The sequence below is a fragment of the Mastigoproctus giganteus genome, chromosome 7 (assembly GCF_048544385.1).
Source record: "Mastigoproctus giganteus isolate SK-2022 chromosome 7, ASM4854438v1, whole genome shotgun sequence".
NCBI classification, from domain to species: Eukaryota; Metazoa; Arthropoda; class Arachnida; order Uropygi; family Thelyphonidae; genus Mastigoproctus; species Mastigoproctus giganteus.
Window position 1 is genome coordinate 88,601,546 of NC_143581.1, and position 18,460 is coordinate 88,620,005.

The 18,460-nt window shown below is 40.3% G+C and overlaps 1 protein-coding gene across 1 annotated transcript in view; it reads right to left on the reverse strand.

Moving 5' to 3' along the window:
- The window catches only part of LOC150083053 (uncharacterized), a 261,326-nt gene extending 255,262 nt beyond the window's left edge, over positions 1-6,064 (reverse strand). Inside the window, exon 1 of the mRNA XM_090378376.1 lies at positions 5,947-6,064. Coding sequence (XP_090234502.1) covers positions 5,947-6,047 — 101 coding nt within the window. The 5' untranslated portion in view covers positions 6,048-6,064. The remainder of the gene's footprint in view (positions 1-5,946) is intronic.
- Between the last annotated feature and the right edge of the window lie 12,396 nt (positions 6,065-18,460).

The window sequence follows — 18,460 nt, forward strand, 5'->3', positions numbered from 1 at the left end:
GAGGAAGAATCCCATCAGCATTAAGCATGCTCAAACCATTCAAGGCTTTATTCACCTCTATCAGATCACCTCGCTGGTGCCTTGTCTCCAGACACTGTAATTTGCAAAACTTAAGCCTTTCTTCGTAAGAGCACCCCTTTGTTCCCATTCACTAATCTTGTTGCCCTTCTCTGTACTCGTTCCAACATCTCTACATCCTTCTTGAAATGAGGCCTCCAGACCTGTATACAGTATTCTAGGTGTGGCCTGACCATTCCTTTATACAATGGAATAATCACCTCCTTATCCCTGCTAGAAACTTAAGCCTTTCTTCGTAAGAGCACCCCTTTGTTCCCATTCACTAATCTTGTTGCCCTTCTCTGTACTCGTTCCAACATCTCTACATCCTTCTTGAAATGAGGCCTCCAGACCTGTATACAGTATTCTAGGTGTGGCCTGACCATTCCTTTATACAATGGAATAATCACCTCCTTATCCCTGCTAGAAAAATTCCTATATATCATCGACAATACACCATGAGCTACTCTTGCAGCCCGTCTGCACTGCACAGAAAACTTCATATCTGCCAGCACAACCACCCCCAGGTCCCTTTCATTCTCTACCACTGCCAGTGTAGTACCACAGAGTTGATACATTGCTCTGGTTTTGCTGTTTCCCATATGTAGTACTTTACATTTGTCAATATTAAACTTCATTTGCCACCTCTCAGCCCATCTGCTCAACCTTTCCAGATCCTGTTGCAGTAGCATAGTGTCAGTAGTGTCCTTGACAACCCTGCCAACCTTCGTGTCGTCTGCAAACTTGGACATTAAGCTTGATATACCATCATCAATATCATTTATAAATACAGAAAACAATAATGGACCCAATACTGAACCCTGAGGGACTCCACTAATAACATTAGTCCACGATGAGCAGTGTCCATTGATTACCACTCTCTGTCTTCTCCCTCTCAACCACCCCTTTATCTATAGCAGCAATTTGCCTCCAATGCCACACTGCTCCAATTTGTGCAGCAGTCTTCCATGTGCAACAGTATCAAAAGCCTTTCTAAGATCCAAGTATATAATATTAAAGTTATTCCCTGCATCCAGTTCTTTTGTGACTGCATCATAGTATCCAATCAAATTGGTCAGGCAAGACTTCCCCTTAACAAAACCATGCTGTGTCTGAGCTATAACTGAAGTCTTGTCTAGATGATCCTGCAGTGCTTCTTTAACCAGTGCCTCCATTAATTTTCCTGGAACAGAAGTTAAACTAACAGGTCTATAATTACTTGTGTCGCCCTTTGATCCTCCTCTGTGAATTGAGGTCACATTTTCACATCTCCAATCCATTGGTACTTCCCCTGAGTCCAAGGAAGCTCTCATAATTATAGCTAAGGATTTGCTTACTTCCTTTGCTGCCTCGTTTAATATAACTGGATAGATCCCATCCACCCCAGGTGTCTTTCTTGTATTTATCTTCAACAATTTCTCCTCCACTTTACTCTCAGTTATTACAAGATTCTCTAGCTTACTGCCAGAGTTGAATACACCTCTGGCATTCCCCTCGCTGAATAACTCCTCATGTGTGAATGTCAATGCAAAATATTCATTTAGTTTGTTAGCTACCTGAGCAGGATCATCAACAGTTGACCCATTGATATCAAGTGGACCAATCTGATTTATCCCCTTCCTTCTAGAGTTTACATAAGTAAAGAACTCTTTGCTGTTTTTCTTTGCATCCCTTGTCAAAGATTTCTCGTAATCTGCCTTCGCCTGCCTAACCTCCTTTGCAACTTGGTTACAGATCAACTTGTATCTATCCCATGCATTTTTCTTCTCTGCCATATGTCTCATTAGTTCATCTGACATCCACTTAGGCCTAAACCTTGAACAATATTTCTTAGTTGGTATGTAAAGCCTAGTAGCTTCCAAGATAAGTTCTTTGAATGCTTCCCATTTTGAATTTGCTGTTGGTAACATCATCAGTTGGTCCCAATGTATAGAATTTAAATACTGTCTCAGTCCATCGTAGTCGCTTTTACGAAAGCAATAACCCTTCCCTTTACCCCTAATGGTAGTTACCTCTTTCAGTAAATCCCACTTCAGCACACTGTGATCACTGCCACCTAGTGGTTCATTTACCTGGAGATTCTTAATGCATGAAGAATCACTACTGATAATCAAATCAAGAGTATTACTCCCTCTAGTTGCCTCCCGAACATGCTGATGTAGAAAACAATCATCCAATAAATCCACAAAAGCCTTGCTAGTGTGTGAGTGACCAGCCCCCAAATTCCAGTCAATATCTGGGAAATTAAAATCCCCCATTATAAGACTCTCTGATTTACTGGCCCACTATTTCCCTGTACAGTTTCTTATTATACTCATCAGAGTCATTAGGCCGATAGCACACTCCTACTCTCAAGTTTGATCTCCCAATGTCACACCAAACTGACTTGACACTGCACTGTCCAGCAATGTCGACTGGCTTCACTTCCTTGGATTTTATGTATTTCTTAACTAATAGCATAACCCCTCCTCCCTTCCTATCCTTTCTGTAGACATTGTACTCCCCAAATTCCAGTTCTACATTCCTTATATATGTGTGACACCACGTCTCTGAAATCCCCACAATATCTGCCTTTGATGTTTTGAGCAATACCTCAAATTCATCAAATTTATTTACCAAACTCCTAGCATTGGTGTACATGCAAGTATACATGTATCTGTTCTTTTTCTTCGCTACCTTAACCATGTGTTTACTTGTACCCCAATGATTCCCAACAGTCTCTGAAATATCCTGCATCTTATTTTCTAGGCTGCGGCTCATTCCAATAGAAGCAGTGCAAGAATCACTCTGCCAGTGGCTACTGTTAATCTATTAGTCCTTGTATCCCCCCAATCTAGCAGTTTTCTGAGCCACCTAACACTGCCTCGATAGCATCAGCAAACATTCTTGCACCCTTTCTATTTAAGTGTATCCCATCCCTGTAGAAGCAGTCTCTCCTGTTAACAAGTACAGACCGGGCTGAAAAAAATTCTACCCCTTGAGCCTTGCACAATCTTTCCAGGGCCGAATTGATCGACAGAGCTCTCATCATATACTCCCTCCTATCATGTCTGGGCAGAATTGCAGACTTTCAAATTCAACCCTAAAATGTGCAAATGTATCCTCCAATTCACATAGGGAGATTGAAAGGTGACACGAGTAATTACAGACCTCTTAGTTTAACTTCTGTTCTGGGGAAATTATTGGAGTCACTAGTTAAAGAAGCATTGAAGGTCATCTAGACAAGACTGCAGTTATAGTTCTGACACAGCATGAGTTTCCTAAGGGGAAGTCTTGTCTCACCAATATGATTGGATACTATGATGTGGTCACAAAGGAACTGGATGCAAAAAATAATTTTGATATCATATACTTGGATTTTAGGAAACCTTTTGATGCTCTTGCACATGGAAGACTGCCATACAAATTGGAGTAGTATGGCATTAAGGGAAAATTGATACAATGGATAAAAGGATGGTTGAGTGGAAAACAGAGAGTTGTAATCAATGGACACTTCTCTTCATGGACTAACATTATTAGTGGTGTCCCCCAGAAGGCCGTGTTGGCCCATTATGATTTTCTGTATTTATCAATGAAGGTATATCACTCTTAAGGTCCAAGTTTGCAGACGATACAAAGGTTGGTAGGGTTGTTAATGACAGTAAGGATGGTAAACTACTGCAACAGGATCTAGAAAAGTTGAGCAGATGGGCTGAGAGGCTGATGGGCTTGATAAATGCAAAGTACTTCATATGGGTAACAGTTACCCCAGAGTAACATATCAACTGTGATGTACTACACTCAGCATTGTGCAAATTGAAAAAGAGCTGGGGGGTGTGGGGTAATTGTGCAGTCAGATATGAAGTTTTCTGAGCAGTGCAGTCAGATATGAAGTTTTCTGTGTGTAGTTCAAACATGCTGCAAGAGTAGCTCATGGTGTCTTGTCAATGATATATAGGAATTTTGCTAGCAGAAATAAGCTGATCCCTTCTGTAAAAGGCAATGGTCAGGCCACATCTTGAGTACTGCATATTGGTCTGGAGACCTCATTTTAGGAAGGTGTAGAGCTGCTGGGAGTACAGAGAATGGCAACGAGATTAGTGAGTGGAAGGGTTGCTGTTACTTACCAAGATAAGCATACGTTCTGCAAATTGCAAACTAGGCACCTGCAAGGTTATCCGATTGAGGCCTTGAATGGTTTGAGCAAGCTGAATGCTGATGGGATTCTTCCTCTTGCTCAGATTACTCACCAGAGGGGGCATAAATTCAAATTAAGGACAGTTGTAGAATTGATGGTCAGAAATTTGCCTTTAGCCAATGGGCATTTGATTGCTGTAACATCTGTCATTGTGGAAGTTGAGAGATTAAATAAATTCAAGGCTGAAGTAGACAAACTTTTGGAGTGAATGGATGGGTAAAACAGGTAGGCTTTTTTTTTTTTTGGCTGATGCTATATAAGCTTGCTTTTTTACATCATATACCTCTATTAATGCTAACTTGCCTCTAACGAGCTCCCCTGGTAGTACAATACAATTAAACAGATGACCACACCAAAACATTTGGCCATTTCTTTATAAGATGACGCTGCTGTGCCAGTTGTTGTGTCTATTTTAAGATTAACCAATCCTTCATCACGGTGCAAGTGGTCTTTCATGATAACACTCAGATGAAAAAGAGATCTTTGGCTGCATTACAACTGTAAAATCTCCAATTTCATATACCACATGGCAAGTCACTTTGCACTTCTTTGCAACTGTTTTTTTTTTGTGTGTTACTGTTACAGATCACCTATTGTCTAATTGAGGGGGCATATGGTTTCAAAATCAGCTGTCATGTCAGTCTTATCTTTTAAAAAAATGGCCAATTAACATTTTGGCTATATTGTATTTGCTGAGGGTTTCTGTTTGAAAGCAGGGCAATACCAAAGCAACTCATTACAAAAGCAAGTTTGTTCTATTGTGACAATTAAGACCATCATCTATGCAATTTAAATCTTACTGGCTATGAAATCAATTTACAGGGCAAAATAGTCCTACATGCATCTTATAAAGAGAACATTTTTTGGCTGAAATTTGGTGACGAACTATGTGACAAACAGACGGTTGTGTATAGAACGTGAACTGAAAAAAATAGTTGTATTTAGAAGGTAAAAAAACACTTATAAAGGAGATCATGTTTTTAATCCACTTTCATTTTTGTATAGTGAGAAAAGGTTAGGTTTTTACATGACTTCAGGAGGGATCCAGAAATAAAAACGGCCATTGGTCAAGGGGTACTGTAAACTAAAGTTTAAAACATTTTTTCGGCACATTAACGCGATGTGTTAACAATCACATTTATAACACAAGTGCTGGATTGTATTCTTAATATTTCTGGATTTTAAAATTATTATTTTTATTTTTTATTTTTGTTGTAAAATGTGCTGGAGTTTGCTGTATTTATATTTCGCATATATATTTTCACTAAAACGCCTCACACCGAGTCTGGCAAGGCTGCTTTATGGGAATGTTCACAGTATGGAACTAGTCAAAATGTCATCTGTTCACACCCCCAGAGACAATGGCATCTGACAAAATGCTCTTACAATTCAAATTTTTCTAACACTAACTTTTTTCTGACTGGAACAAAACGAGTTCAATATTTATATCAAGGCTATAGCAATATATCTTCCACAACCAGTATACACAGATCACGCGACGGTCTAATACATGTGTTTGATCAAACAAACTCAATTGAACAAGACTTTCTAATTTTATATACTTCTTCAGATATCTCATAACCTGACGAAGGCGTCAGATGATAATCATAATAAAAGAACAGAAATTCGTAACAGATTAAGAAAATGCGTCATAAACACACCGTCAATAAATTAACATAAAAATCACAGCTGTCTCTAGTTTTTGTACCTACACAACAAAGTACTTGTTCCTTCGAAAAACAAAATTTCTAAATGAAATTAAACTCTGATAAAAGAGTCTGCGATTGCCTAAGAAGAGCAAATAAACAGACATGACAAAGTAACTTTTATAAAGAAGTCAACAACAATCTGAATATCAAGATGAGTACAGTAGTAAAATATCTTATTACTCTGTCCGTAGTATTTTACTACCAGTGATCAAAATTAAACCGACGAAAGAGGAATAATGATTGCGATTTTAACGCCACTGATTTTGCCAGGTAAATTAAAAAAAAAACTAGGTTCAGATCTTGGCGGTGTTCAGTGGAATTTTTAAATTAACGAAGACAATTAAAAAAAAAAAAATAAATATATATATATATATATATATATATATTAATTATAGCAGCTGGCATTCTTCGGGACAACACTTTAACTGCAGTGTTTTTTTTTTTTTGTTTTTTTTTCAGTGTCATAACATTGTTCCTTCAATACAGATGAGGTCATCTTCGCGGTAGCACAGGGTTATAATCGCAGTCCTACACATACACACACCTGGTGAAAAACGCGACGTGAGGAACTTTTATGGGCTTTTCTGTATATCCATGGCAGAGTTAATTTGGGGTAGACAAGGGCAGCAAGGTTTTTCTTCTGGCAACCAGGGTTCTTCGTCCAGCAAAACATCAAACACAAGCAATTTATGGACATAGGTGGATGAGGTTGTTCTCAGGTAACTATGACAGATTCTTTTTATTCAACCTTTATTATATTTCACTCACTAAATAACTAGCTAATAAAAAACTATCACCATTGATGTTCTTATTAAGTTGATACCTGGAGAATGCTGTTGGAATGAGATCAAAGTCTTCCCACCAAAATGTTAAGAAGGTTTAAATCTCTTGAGTAAAATCATGTAGTGGCCTGGCCCATAGCTGAAACAATCATACTTCACTAGAGTAAACAAATAAGTTGCACCTCATGAGACACTATAGTGTTCTCAAGACGCCATTGCTGAATGGGAACTCATGAAAGTCACAGGAAGAGAATTTATATAAGAGTTAAGTGATTAGCAGGTTAAGAAACTAAACGAATTCTAATTATAAAAAATATATATATCATTAATCGTATTTATCATGCACGGGCTTGAACCTCGGTCCACTCAAACATCATTCTTCCCTTTTTTGGTGATTCCCTTCTACCTCTCTCTCTCTCTCGCTGGGTAATTCAGAATTTTTTTTTTTGCCTGGTGCAGCATAAGCTTCCTTGCACCATATGCAACCAAGTTACAAAGGAGGTTAGGCAGGCGAAGGCAGATTACGAGAAATCCTTGGCAAGGGATGCAAAGAAAAACAGCAAAGAGTTCTTTACTTACGTAAACTCTAGAAGGAAGGGGATGAATCAGATTGGCCCACTTGACATTGATGGGTCAACTGTTGATGATCCTGCTCAGGTAGCTAACAAACTAAATGAATATTTTGCATCGACATTCACACATTAGCAGTTATTCAGCGAGGGGAATGCCAGAGGTGTATTCAACTCTGGCAGTAAGCTACAGAATCTTGAAATAACTGGGAGTAAAGTGGAGGAGAAACTGTTGAAGATAAACACAAGAAAGGCACCCGGGGTGGATGGGATCTATCCAGTTATATTAAAGGAGGCAGCAAAGGAAGTAAGCAAACCCTTAGCCATAATTATGACAGCTTCCTTGGACTCAGGGGAGGTACCCATAGACTGGAAATGTGCAAATGTGACCCCAATTCACAAAGGAGGATCAAAGGCTGACACAAGTAATTATAGACCTGTGAGCTTAACTTCTGTTCCAGGAAAATTAATGGAGGCACTGGTTAAAGAAGCACTGCAGGATCATTTAGACAAGACTTCAGTTATAGCTCAGACACAGCATGGTTTTGTTAAGGGGAAGTCTTGCCTGACCAACTTGATTGGATACTATGATGCAGTCACAAAAGAACTGGATGCAGGGAATAACTTTGATATTATATACTTGGATCTTAGAAAGGCTTTTGATACTGTTGCACATGGAAGACTGCTACACAAATTGGAGCAGTGTGACATTGGAGGCAAATTGCTGCTATGGATAAAGGGGTGGTTGAGGAGGAGAAGACAGAGAGTGGTAATCAATGGACACTGCTCATCGTGGACTGATGTTATTAGTGGAGTCCCTCAGGGCTCAGTGTTGGGTCCATTATTGTTTTCTGTATTTATAAATGATATTGATGATGGTATATCGGGCTTAATGTCCAAGTTTGCAGACGATACAAAGGTTGGCAGGGTTGTCAAGGACACTACTGACACTATGCTGCTGCAACAGGATCTGGAAAGGTTGAGCAGATGGGCTGAGAGGTGGCAAATGAAGTTTAAGATTGACAAATGTAAAGTACTACACATGGGAAACAGCAACCCCAGAGCAACGTATCAACTCTGTGGTACTACACTGACAGTGGTAGAGAATGAAAGGGACTTGGGGGTGGTTGTGCAGGCAGATATGAAGTTCTCTGAGCAGTGCAGACGGGCTGCAAGAGTAGCTCATGGAGTATTGTCAATGATATACAGGACTTTTTCCAGCAGGGATAAGGAGGTGATTATTCCATTGTATAAGGCGATGGTCAGGCCACACCTAGAGTACTGTATACAGGTCTGGAGGCCTCATTTCAAGAAGGATGTAGAGCTGCTGGAACGAGTACAGAGAAGGGCAACAAGATTAGTGAATGGAACAAAGGGGTGCTCTTACGAAGAAAGGCTTAAGTTTTGCAAATTACAGTGTCTGGAGACTAGGCACCAGCGAGGTGATCTGATAGAGGTGTATAAAGCCTTGAATGGTTTGAGCATGCTCAATGCTGATGGGATTCTTCTTCTAGCTCAGAAAAATCACCTGAGAGGGCATAAATTCAAATTAAGGAAAGACAGATGTAGGATAGACGTGCGGAAATTTGCCTTTAGCCAACGGGTGGTTGGTTGGTGGAACAGACTTCCACCCCTTGTGGTGGAGGTTGATAGCCTAAATAAGTTTAAGGCTCAGCTGGACAGGTATTTTGAACGAACAGAGGGGTGAAGTGGAAGTGGGTTTTTTTTTTTTTTTTTTTTTGGCTGATGCTGCATAAGCTTGCTTTCTTGCATCAAATGCCTCTACTAATGCTAATGCTAATATGGTTAATAATAATAAAGAGTGCGTGCTACTGCATTCACGCTCCTGACTACTCGGCTACATCAGGCCGAAGAGAGCATTAACTCAGATCTCTGATGAATTTTCCCAAACTCAGTAAAAGCTGTTTATTTAAATTGGCAAGTATATCCTTATATTCCTAGGCCAGTCAGATGTTATCAATGTCATAAATAATCTTACTCTCAAAAAGTATGACGTGGAGCGACTAAACTCCATGGCTGAGTTTGTCGGTTTCAGGCGTGGACAGCAAGATTTTTTCCCAGCACCCAGGGTTTTTTCGTCCAGTAAAGCAGGAAAATCGACCAGAAAACATACAAAATTTACAGACAAAATACACATGAGTAAAGGAAATAGCCCTCTGGGCATCCTAATAAATGGTTTTTTTGAACATATGAAAAGGTCTGTTCAGGTATCACAGAGGTATTGTTGTCACCGTTCTATCCACAACAGCTTGAAAACGATCTGTACGAATCCGGTCGATGACGCGAGAAACTTTTATGCGCTTTTTTCATTCAACAGCTAACATAGTCGGTCTCGGGCGCAGATCCCAAGGCTTTTTTAGCGGAACAACTGGGTATTTTGTCCAGCACATCAGGCAAATCAACTCTAAGTTTGGTTTCAATTTTGCATCGGCAGAAAACCTCTTAGTATTAGTGTTAATATACGGCACGAGCTTATACGGTATTAGTTTATACTGCACGAGCTTAAAGATAAATCTTCAATATCACCTGTCAATCCCCACAAACATCTTCGACAGTTACGCCGTCAATTTATAAAAACTACCAAAATTCAAACCAGCAGGTGGAAGTTGATTCCAACAAATAACTACACGCTGGCTAACAGAACACTTCTTCTTGGACATCTATCCAGCAGCCATCCGCCTCCCACAATTTGTAAAGGGAAAGTCTTCTCTGACAAATTTGATAGGATATTATGATGTGGTTACAAAGGAACTGGATGCAAAAAAATAATTTTGATATCATATATTTGGATTTCAGGAAAGCTATTGACACTGTTGCGCATGGAAGACTATTGTACAAATTGGAGCAGAATGGTATTAAGGGTAAGTTGCTACAATGGATAAAAGGATGGTTAAGTGGGAGAAGATAGAGGGTGGTAATCAATGGGTGCTGCTCTTCTTGGACTAATGTTTTTAGTGGGGTCCCACGGGGTTCGGTGTTAGGTCCACTGTTGTTTTGTATATTTATCAATGATATTGATGAAGGTATATCAGGCTTAATGTCGAAGTTTGCAGATGACACAAAGGTTGGCAGGGTTGTTAATGACAGTAATGGCAGTGTGCTACTGCAACAGGATCTAGATAATTTGGGCAGATGGGCTAAGAAGTGGCAACTGAAGTTTAACCTTGACAAATGCAAAGTACTGCATATGGGTAGAAGTAACCCCAGAGAAACGTACCAACTGTGTGGTACTACACTTAAGATGGTAGAAAATGAAAAAGACCTGGGAGTAATTGTGCAGGCAGATATCAAGTTTTCTGAGCAATGCAGACAGGCTGCCAGGGCAGGTCATGGGATTTTGTCAATGATATATAGGAATTTTGCTAGCAGGGAAAAGGAGGTGATTATCCCTCTGTATAAGGCAATGGTCAGGCCACGCCTTGAGTACTGCGTACAGGTCTGGAGGCCTCATTTTAGGAAGGTTGTAGATTTACTTGAGCGTGTACAGAGAAGGGCAACAAGATTGGTGAGCGGAATGAAGGGATCCTCTTATCAAGAGAGGGGCTTAAGTTCTGCAAATTGCAGTGGCTGGAGACTAGACACCTGCGCGGTGATCTGATTGAGGTGTATAAGGCCTTGAATGGGTTGAGCACGCTGAATTCTGATGGGATCCTTCCACTTGTTCAGATTACGAACCTAAGGGGGTATAAATTCAAATTAAGAAAGGACAGATGTCAAATAGATGTGCGGAAATTTGCCTTTAGCCAGCGGGTGGTTAATTGCTGGAACAAACTTCCATCTGTCGTTGTGGAAGTTGAATAGGTTGAATAAATTTAAGGAGGAACTGGACAGGCATTTGGCGAGAATGGTGTGATTTTTTTTTTTTTTTTGGCTGATGCTGCATAAGCTCATACACATGCCACTACTACTACTACTATTATTTGAATTTATGTTTCCTCATTTGTATATCTTACTCCTCTTCTATCCAGTGTGGAGCTGTTCCAAGCTGGGTAGCGACAGTTGACATCGGCCCCAATGACGATCTTCTCATTTGGGAGTATTTGCAGGACAGAGTCTAGCTGTGTGATGTCTGCTTGAACTAGCGTCACAGGCAAACGAACGACTACACGGCGGTATGTGTCCAACGCCATCTGGTGGTTAGCCGTACAGCATACCGAACATCGCGAGCGTGGGGACGAAACTTGATATAGTTTGGGCATGTGACGAAAACAATCAGCACTGAGTTTTCTCAATCCATTCAGTGCATTAAACAGTTCACTCAGATAACAGGTGGGTACATGCGCTCCAAACTCTACAATTTGCAGAAGCGAAGCATTTAGGGTAAAAAATTAGGGCAATGGCCCAGTGGTTAAAATGCTGGACTACCAGCCTGGTGGACGCGGGTTCGAATCCCACCCTGGTGGAAGCGAACGCGGCTCTATTACACTGGTAGACCGATATAATAATACTATTAAAAGATAATAATAAAAAACCGTGAAAGTTACACCATTGGACTTCTGCAAGATCTAAATGATGGCTGAAGTAGATGGTGGCGCCATCTGGTGCCACCAGCGAGAACTAAAAATAAATAAAAGAAAGCACTGGACATAAGCCTAAGCTAAAGTCCACCTTGATAGATGGATAACATTGGCAACCTGAGCCAGCTCTGTTGTCTGGCTCACTGTCTCACCTCTTTCTGGCAGGTGGGGAGGGGACAGTAAACTGTCCCCTTCCCACCCTGCCACCCTATTTCTTCCCTCTGGTGGGGGATGGGCGTGCCCCACTGTAAACTGGAGTTGCCTTCCCTTTCGGCTCCATATTTCTGTCTATTTGCCCCCCAGTCTTCAGCCTTCACCCCGCTCTATCTGATAGCAACGTGAACACGCCCCACACAATCTAAAATCACCAATCTAAATTAATTTTGCCCAACATTTTGGACTTCTAGCGCTCCCCGCGACACGTACGCGATTTTTTTTTTTTTTTTTGAAGGTCCTAACCACTGAAATCTTAGGAAATTAGGTGGCAGGACCTGCCAGAGTGAACCATATACTAGTGAGTACCTGGTCTGCCTCCACGGGGCTAAAGTCGGACAACGTCGGGCCTCAGTAGGGGTCTGGCGGCTAAATGACCAGATGAACAATGGTACAAGACATCAAATATATACAAAGTCCATACACTTTTAAATCTCTGGCTTTTCCAGTCAACTGGTTCACCCACAATGTAAACCACGCGGAGATGGGGGAAACCCCTGGTGCCGCTTGACCCTAAACACACTTTACACACTTTACACTATACATACTGCATCGAGTGTGGTGCAGGATAAAGTCACTCACGTTCAGGCCTTAGACAGAGAGGTCGGTTCGAAAAGTAGGAGACAGGCTCCAGAGCAAGACAGTGGAGCTAGTAGTGCTCTCCCCCGTAAGGTTACCACAAGATAGGGGCAAGACCATCCATCAACTGGAAGTGCTTCCTGCGTAACTGCACTAGTGACCACTCAGGAAGGAAGAAAACACCAAAGCTAGAAGTAGAGCATTGAAATGAATGCATATATTATGCGAACATACTTTTAAATAACTAGGCTAGAGACCGATATGACAATATACAGGTTGCGACGACATAGCAAGTGGTTGGAACGATACCCGGATATTTAGGTCACCGAACAGCGATTAGCACACAAAAGAAAGACCATCATCACAAAGAACCTAATAGCTCCTACCATATTGGGAAAAATGAAGCAGGATGTCAGCAATCAGCTACAGTGTGCAAATAATATGGTCAACATGGATCCAGAGGAGGAACAGCATACTGTTCCTCCTCTGGATATTATGGTCAATATGGATTAAGAGGAGGAAAACAAGAACAAATATACAACCCAGAGTAGCTAAAGTGGAATGAGACAAAGTCATGATATCCAGAATAGAAGAGTGGAAGAAGGCTCTAACAGAATTCGAAATAGTGGACTCCACAAGAACCCACGTGATACCAAAGCAGAGCCGAAATAAAATCCTGTGGAGAGTAACAGACCATCTCAATCAGCAAATAATGCCACATTACCTTGACAACAATGGTGCAAAGCTGGAGGCTATGCACACAGATTAATGGGGAAAAAACGAGAGACCAGAAGCAGAAGAACCGCCAGCTTGGGAAAGAAGACTTCAGCAAAAGATAGCAGAATTAAGAGTCAAGATAGGTCAGTTCACCCAGTACCAAAAGGGTAATAGAAGTAAGAAATTGATTGGAAAGGTGAAGAGCATCCTCAAGAGAGACAGTGTCTACAGCAAACGTGAAATCAGAAAATAGGAGAATACGTGGACACACTGAAGCAGAACCTCCTCACAATCAGGAAGAGACTGTGCAGATAAAAAGGGAGCTCCCAGAGGGAAATAAACAACCGAATCTTTGATGTGGACCAAAGAACCTTCCACGGGAAACTGGTTGAAGATGAGAAAGCAGGAAACGGACCACCCAAAAAAAAGATGATCGAAGAGTTCTCGGGAAATTTCTGGAGCAGTGAAATCAGACATAACAGCAGAGCACCCTGGATAGAAGCAGAACGGAAGGAAGCCAATGACATATAAGAGATGAGAAGGTGGGAGATTCGAGAAGAAGAAGTAAAACAGTCGATCAGGCACCCACAACTGACGAACCCCAGGAATTGATAACATCCACAACTACTGGTACAATAAGCTCACCGGCACATACAAGCACCTAGGAGAGCAGTTCACTCGAATGATAAGGCACCCGGAGACAATCCCGAAGTTTCTCACCGAGGGAGTCACATATCTGAAGCCTAAAGACAAAAATACAAGAAACCCCGCAAAATGCAGCCCAATCACCTGCCTCCCAATGATGTACAAGATCCTGACCAGCTGCATAACCAAGAAGATATCAGACCATTTAGAAAGTCATAATGGCTGAACAGCAGAAAGAATGCAAGAGGAGGAGCAAAGAATGTAAGGAAAAATTAACCATAGATGCTGTAGTTATGGAGCAACCTACATGAAGCACCGGGACCTAAACACGGCTTACATCGATTACCGCAAGACCTTCGTCTACGTAGCTCATAGCTGTCAGTAGATATATTGGGGGTTTAAACACATATGCATAAAATCTGGAGGTGTTTAAACACATTTGCATAAAGTCTGGAGGGATTTAAACATATTTGCATACTGTGCCGCGGAAAATTATTTTTAGTTCTTATTTCGTACCCTAAATGGTGCCACGTATTTCTCTATTTTATTTATTTTAATTTTTTTTATGAGAAATTATTTTTAGTTCTTATTTCGTACCCTAGATGGCGCCACGTATTTCACTATTTTATTTAATTTTATTATTTTTTTAACATTTATCATTACTGGCGGCAAAACACCAAAGAAAATATACTGGTATATGTCTTCTCATAGTTTTTAAAAACTATGAGAAGACATACACAATATCTCCGAAGCTGTTTACTGCTGCCCTTAAGGAAGCTTTCAGAAGATTAGACTGGTTGCAGAAATGAGTCAATGTGAACGGAAAGTACCTAAACCATTTACGATTTGCAGATGACATTGTGGTCATAAGCCACGATCCCAAAGAATTAGAGGAAAATCTTAATCAGTTATGCACAGTTAGTAAGGATTTTGGACTAAAGATGAATATGGCTAAAACAAAAGGAATGATGAACAGATATGCCACAGAAAGGGAAATAATGATTGAAGGAGCAGTAATTGAAAAGGTGGAGTCATATACTTATCTGGGACAAGTTATTAGCTGTAATAATGATAAATGGCTGGAAGTCAAGAGAAGAATAAATTTTGGATGGATAGCATTCAGGAAATATAGTCACATACTGAAGAGCAATGTCCCAGTTTATCTGAAACATAAAATAATGAACCAATGTATACTCTCCACCATGACTTATGGAAGTGAAACTTGGGCACTCACCAAAAGAATGGAAGAGAAGCTGAGAACTACACAGCGAAGAATGGAACGAATTATATTGGGAATCAACTGTTAGATAGAAGAGAAACACTTGGATTAGGCAGCAAACTCAAGTAAAGGACATTCTTATAAAACTAAAGAACTAAAATGGTCTTGGGCAGAACACATAGCTGGAAGACATGATGACAGATGGACGAAGAAAATAACAGAATGGTACGCAAGAGGGGCTAGAAGAAAACATGAAAGACAAAGGCGGAGAGGGATAGATGAAATTCATGAGTTTTTGGGTAGTAAATGGATGGCCAGTGCTCAAAACAGAAGAAACTGGAAAGTTGCTGGAGAGGCCTTCATCCTGCAGTCGATTGAAAATGGCTGATGATGATGATGATGATGAATGATTGTCAATATAAAAAAAAGATAAATAAAATAAAATCAGATAAATAGAAAAAATAAATAAATAAAGCCCACAGTTGTCCAGGCTGGAGTACCAGCTAAAGAAAATAGAAGAAAAAAAATAAATAAAAATAATAAATAATAAATAAATAAACAAATAAATAAAATTTTTCAAAAAAATAAACAAATAAATAAAAAATTTTAAAAATAAATATAAATTTTTAAAAATAAATATAAATTTTAAAAATAAATAAAAATAAAAATAAATTTAAGAATAAAATAAAATAAAAATAAATTTAAGAAAAAATAAATTAAAAAAAAATAAAATAAAAAAAATAATCATAATAAAAGTGGATTGTCTAAGACTGGACAAATCCGGCACCCACTGGAGGCAGTGCAATACCAAATGGGGCCAGCAATCCTAGTGTTGCTCAGGCCAGAGGGGATATAAGTAAAAAAAAATGCAAAATGCACAAAAACCCTGAATCAACGTGGAGTGGATCTTCATAAAGATGATCTTGTAAGAACTATTTAAGGTGACAAAAGTTTAACTTACAAGAACATCGCTCACTGCTGAGGCTGAAGACATTATCGAAGGTGGTGGAGGCACCATAGGCGGTGTTGGTGAAGCTGAGGCAGGATTGGCCAACAGAAGTTTTCTTCTAGCAAATAAATCAGAAGCAACTTGTTTTTGGATTCCAAAGTGTGAGGCAGATTCTGCTAGATGTTTTTCGTGGCCAGGTGAGAAGGTGTTTATGCAGTCTTATAGGGATTTTTGTTGGTCAGCAGAAAGAAGGCACTCATAGAGCAGGTGGTTCCAGTCTTCCAGTTGGAGACAAAGGCAAGAATCGATATTGTTTATTCTGAACTGAAAGAGTTTGGAGTTAAAAGAGCCATGTCCGGTTATGATAAATGATGAGTAGAGGTTTGAAGAGAACCATAGGGAATTTTTCTTCTTGGCAGTAAAGGAGAAATCTGGTTCAAATTTATATGTAGTTCTGTCTTTACAGGTTGTATCCCAGCTATCTTGCCAATTTTTTTTTAAAACTGACCAAATCCGGGTTTTTTCAGCTTTGGTATCTGCAAGGACATCATTCTGTATTTTGTAGAATTCCATAGAGGTCTGATGTTTTTGAGAGTAGCAAATGGCATGATGTAAAATGTGCAAGTCCAGAGGTAATACTCCAGCGATGACCGGCAGGGCATCAGTTGAGATAGTCCTGCAGGCAAAGAGCATAGTAAGAATCAAGGATCTTTTCCAGAAGAGTAGTTTGATTTCAGTTTGACATTCTTAATTCTGTCATACCAAACCAGAGCAGCATAAGTTGCAATAGGTATGAATACTGCCTTGTACTATGAGAGAAGAATTCTGCATCCAAGTCCCCAGACAGTTCTCATAAACTGAACAATAGCCATAGTAAATTTCTAGATTTTATCTCTTAGGTGGTTTATGTGGAGAGTAAAATTGAGTCTATCATCAATGATCACACCAAGACATTTTAAGTACTTGACATATGGTATTTGCTTGTTAGCTATTTTCAAGATAGGAGGACGTTGGATATTTAGTTGACCTTTAAAGATCATGAGCCGGGTTTTGGATGGAGATATTTTAAGTTTGTTGGCAGTTGCCCATTCGATGAGATCCTTTTTGTTGCCCAGAGTTGCCTGAGAAGACAGAGTGTAGAGTGTGTTTAGTATGAAACGGCACAAGGAGTTTCCCCCATCTCCGCATAATATACATTGTGGGTGTGGAACAGAACACTGTCAATGCCAGAGGTTTAAATGTGTATGGGTTTTGTATATGTGTAGTGTCATGTACCGTTGTTCCTATGATCATTTAGCACTGGGCCCTTAATGGGTTCCAACGTTGTCCACACTCTGCCCCTTGGAGGCAGACCAGATACACCAGTATTATAGTACTTTACTCTGGCAGGTCCTGCCACCTAAGTTCCTGAGATTTCAGTGGCTAGGACCTAAAAAAAAGCAAAAAAAACTGCTACAGATAGGGGTTCCAGATTATCAATAATATTAAGTTTTTGGGTTTAGGGCTCAGGCAATTTAGAGATGGTTCAGAGCTGGTTATAAGTTAGAGAAGGGGAAGGGAGACTGAAGGCCGGGGGGAAGACAGAGATAAGGGGTCCATAGAGAATATGATCCCGAAATCAGTGGAGCAGGCCCATGCCCCACCAGAGGGAAAAGAGGGATGGCAAGAGGGTAGGCGACCAGGGGTAACCTCCCACCTGCCTGGGTGGTGGAGAAAAAGAACCATGAAAGGGAGCGTGGCAAAGAAAGCTTAATGGCAGCAGGAGTGCTTTGGAGTGTCATAGCTGGAACAAAGCTGCCGTTCCATCTTGTCATCTTTTTCAGTCTGGCAAGACTGTCACATTTGGGACTGTACGTAATGTGTCCCGCCCGATGTATACTTCTCACTACGAGTTCGGAGCTTTCAGGTCTGGTCGTCAAGTGTGTGGTTATCACTAGACTGTGTCATTAATATGGGTCTCACCGCAGATTTGTCCCTTTTGTTAAGTCAAAATTAGAGATGTATGTTCACTGCAGTCTGACTTGGGTGCGGTTTCAGAGCTTCTATCCATTTGATCACTGGGTTAGCAGAACTCCATAATATCACAATTTGTAAAGACTCTAAATCAGGAAGGTCCAAAACAGTGTTGTCATTCATGGAACAGAGGTCCCATTTTAATTTGTAAAGAGTCTAAATGAGGAAGGCCCAAAACCTTGAGGTTGTCACAGACATTCTCTCAGATATGCCAGACAAGCTGTACTTGCTACCTGGGAGTCTAAAACGCTGATGGAACTGATATTCGGGTGACACTCAAGTCAAGTGGACCC